Below are 1,332 nucleotides of genomic sequence, written 5' to 3' on the forward strand. Positions count from 1 at the left end.
CGCAACACACGCGAACCGAACCGAGACAGTCGAACGGTTCTGACGGTTTTCATAAACAGTTCCATCCCTACTAGAGAATATTAATAACAGGAAGAGAAATGCAGCTCCAGACGAGCCGAGCGTGTGGTGATGTCATCGGTACGGTTCTCTTCCAAGAACCCAGATTTAAGCTGCGTTCTCCCAGAGTTCAGACTTTCCTGTGTTCTTCTCAAGAACATACTTGGCGAGAACACGAGTCCGTAGTCATGTTCTAGTGAACTGAGAAATGGAATTAGTGAAGTTGTGGTTAGACACCAAAAAGCGATTGCTAGCTTAGCCTAGCTTAGCTTTATTGAAGTATGGAGAGTGATGCTGGCCTTTACGCAACACACAGATATCACAGAGGAAGATTTTTCAACTCCTCCACACAGGAAGTGATGGAGGCCGTTGAGCGAAGCCTTGTCAGTTGGAGACATTTCCTTCTGGGCGCAGACTTGGTGATGCTGTGGCACTGGCCTCCATCTATTTAGGCTCTACATGCCAGCAGAGTTAACTCCACCAGAATCTGATGCATCACAGATAAAATCGTGGATGCACTAAGCGTCCTCCACTGTTGTCGTTCCTCCGTCATTCTGAACCCAAACTGCTCATAACTTCAGTCTCTCCATCAAAACCTTTGCTTTTTCTCCCTCCACCGATGCGACACCGCAGTTATCTTCTACTTCTGACGCCACATCAACCAGATCGCAGGAACCGCCTCCGTCCGTCTAAGCAGATATTTCTCATCTCCACCAATCACTGCGCCTTTGTTGAAATGTTCCTCCAGACCAGATTAAGACGTCTTCATATGGCTGATCTGTTGTGGTGTTCATGGGGCCCCCAGAGGCCCCGGTCCGGTCACCAGGTCCTCCTCGTCTCTGACTCTCATTGGGGTGTTTTTCAGTGCGGTCTGCGGTGGAGCAGGTGGATGAAGCCCTGGATGCTGCAGATGAACTCTCTCTGCTTGCTACGCTGCAGCTGCCATGTTTGGCCCTCAGGGGCCTCCGTGCTGAAAACGGCCCCTGGTACCTGGATCAGCTTTTGATGGATCGCCAGCAGAAGGCTTTGGTATTTAACACATTCTGGGTTTTACCTGCTAACCCTCTGAGTTCTAATTGTAGGAGATTACCTGCTGCTGTCCTTCATCACTCTGCTTCCTGTTTCTCTTCCTTCTCTGTTCCCTCCTCTCTTTCCTTTTCTGCCTTCTCCTCTGGTTCCTTCTCTGCTTCCTCCTCTGGTTCCTTCTTTTCTCCCTCCTCTGCTCCCTTTTCTGTTTCTTGCTCTGCTTCCTCCTCTGGTTCCTTCTCTGCTCCC

At 49.8% G+C, this 1,332-nt stretch overlaps 1 protein-coding gene across 1 annotated transcript in view; it reads left to right on the plus strand.

The window, feature by feature from the left end:
• Positions 1–1,332, plus strand: part of LOC107095265 (ras GTPase-activating-like protein IQGAP1) — a 23,272-nt gene that overhangs the window by 3,625 nt on the left and 18,315 nt on the right. The window contains exon 7 of the mRNA XM_015391285.1: positions 923–1,086. Within this exon, the coding sequence (XP_015246771.1) occupies positions 923–1,086 (164 nt within the window). The remainder of the gene's footprint in view (positions 1–922; positions 1,087–1,332) is intronic.

The sequence above is a fragment of the Cyprinodon variegatus genome, unplaced genomic scaffold (assembly GCF_000732505.1).
Source record: "Cyprinodon variegatus isolate N-32 unplaced genomic scaffold, C_variegatus-1.0 Scaffold534, whole genome shotgun sequence".
NCBI classification, from domain to species: Eukaryota; Metazoa; Chordata; class Actinopteri; order Cyprinodontiformes; family Cyprinodontidae; genus Cyprinodon; species Cyprinodon variegatus.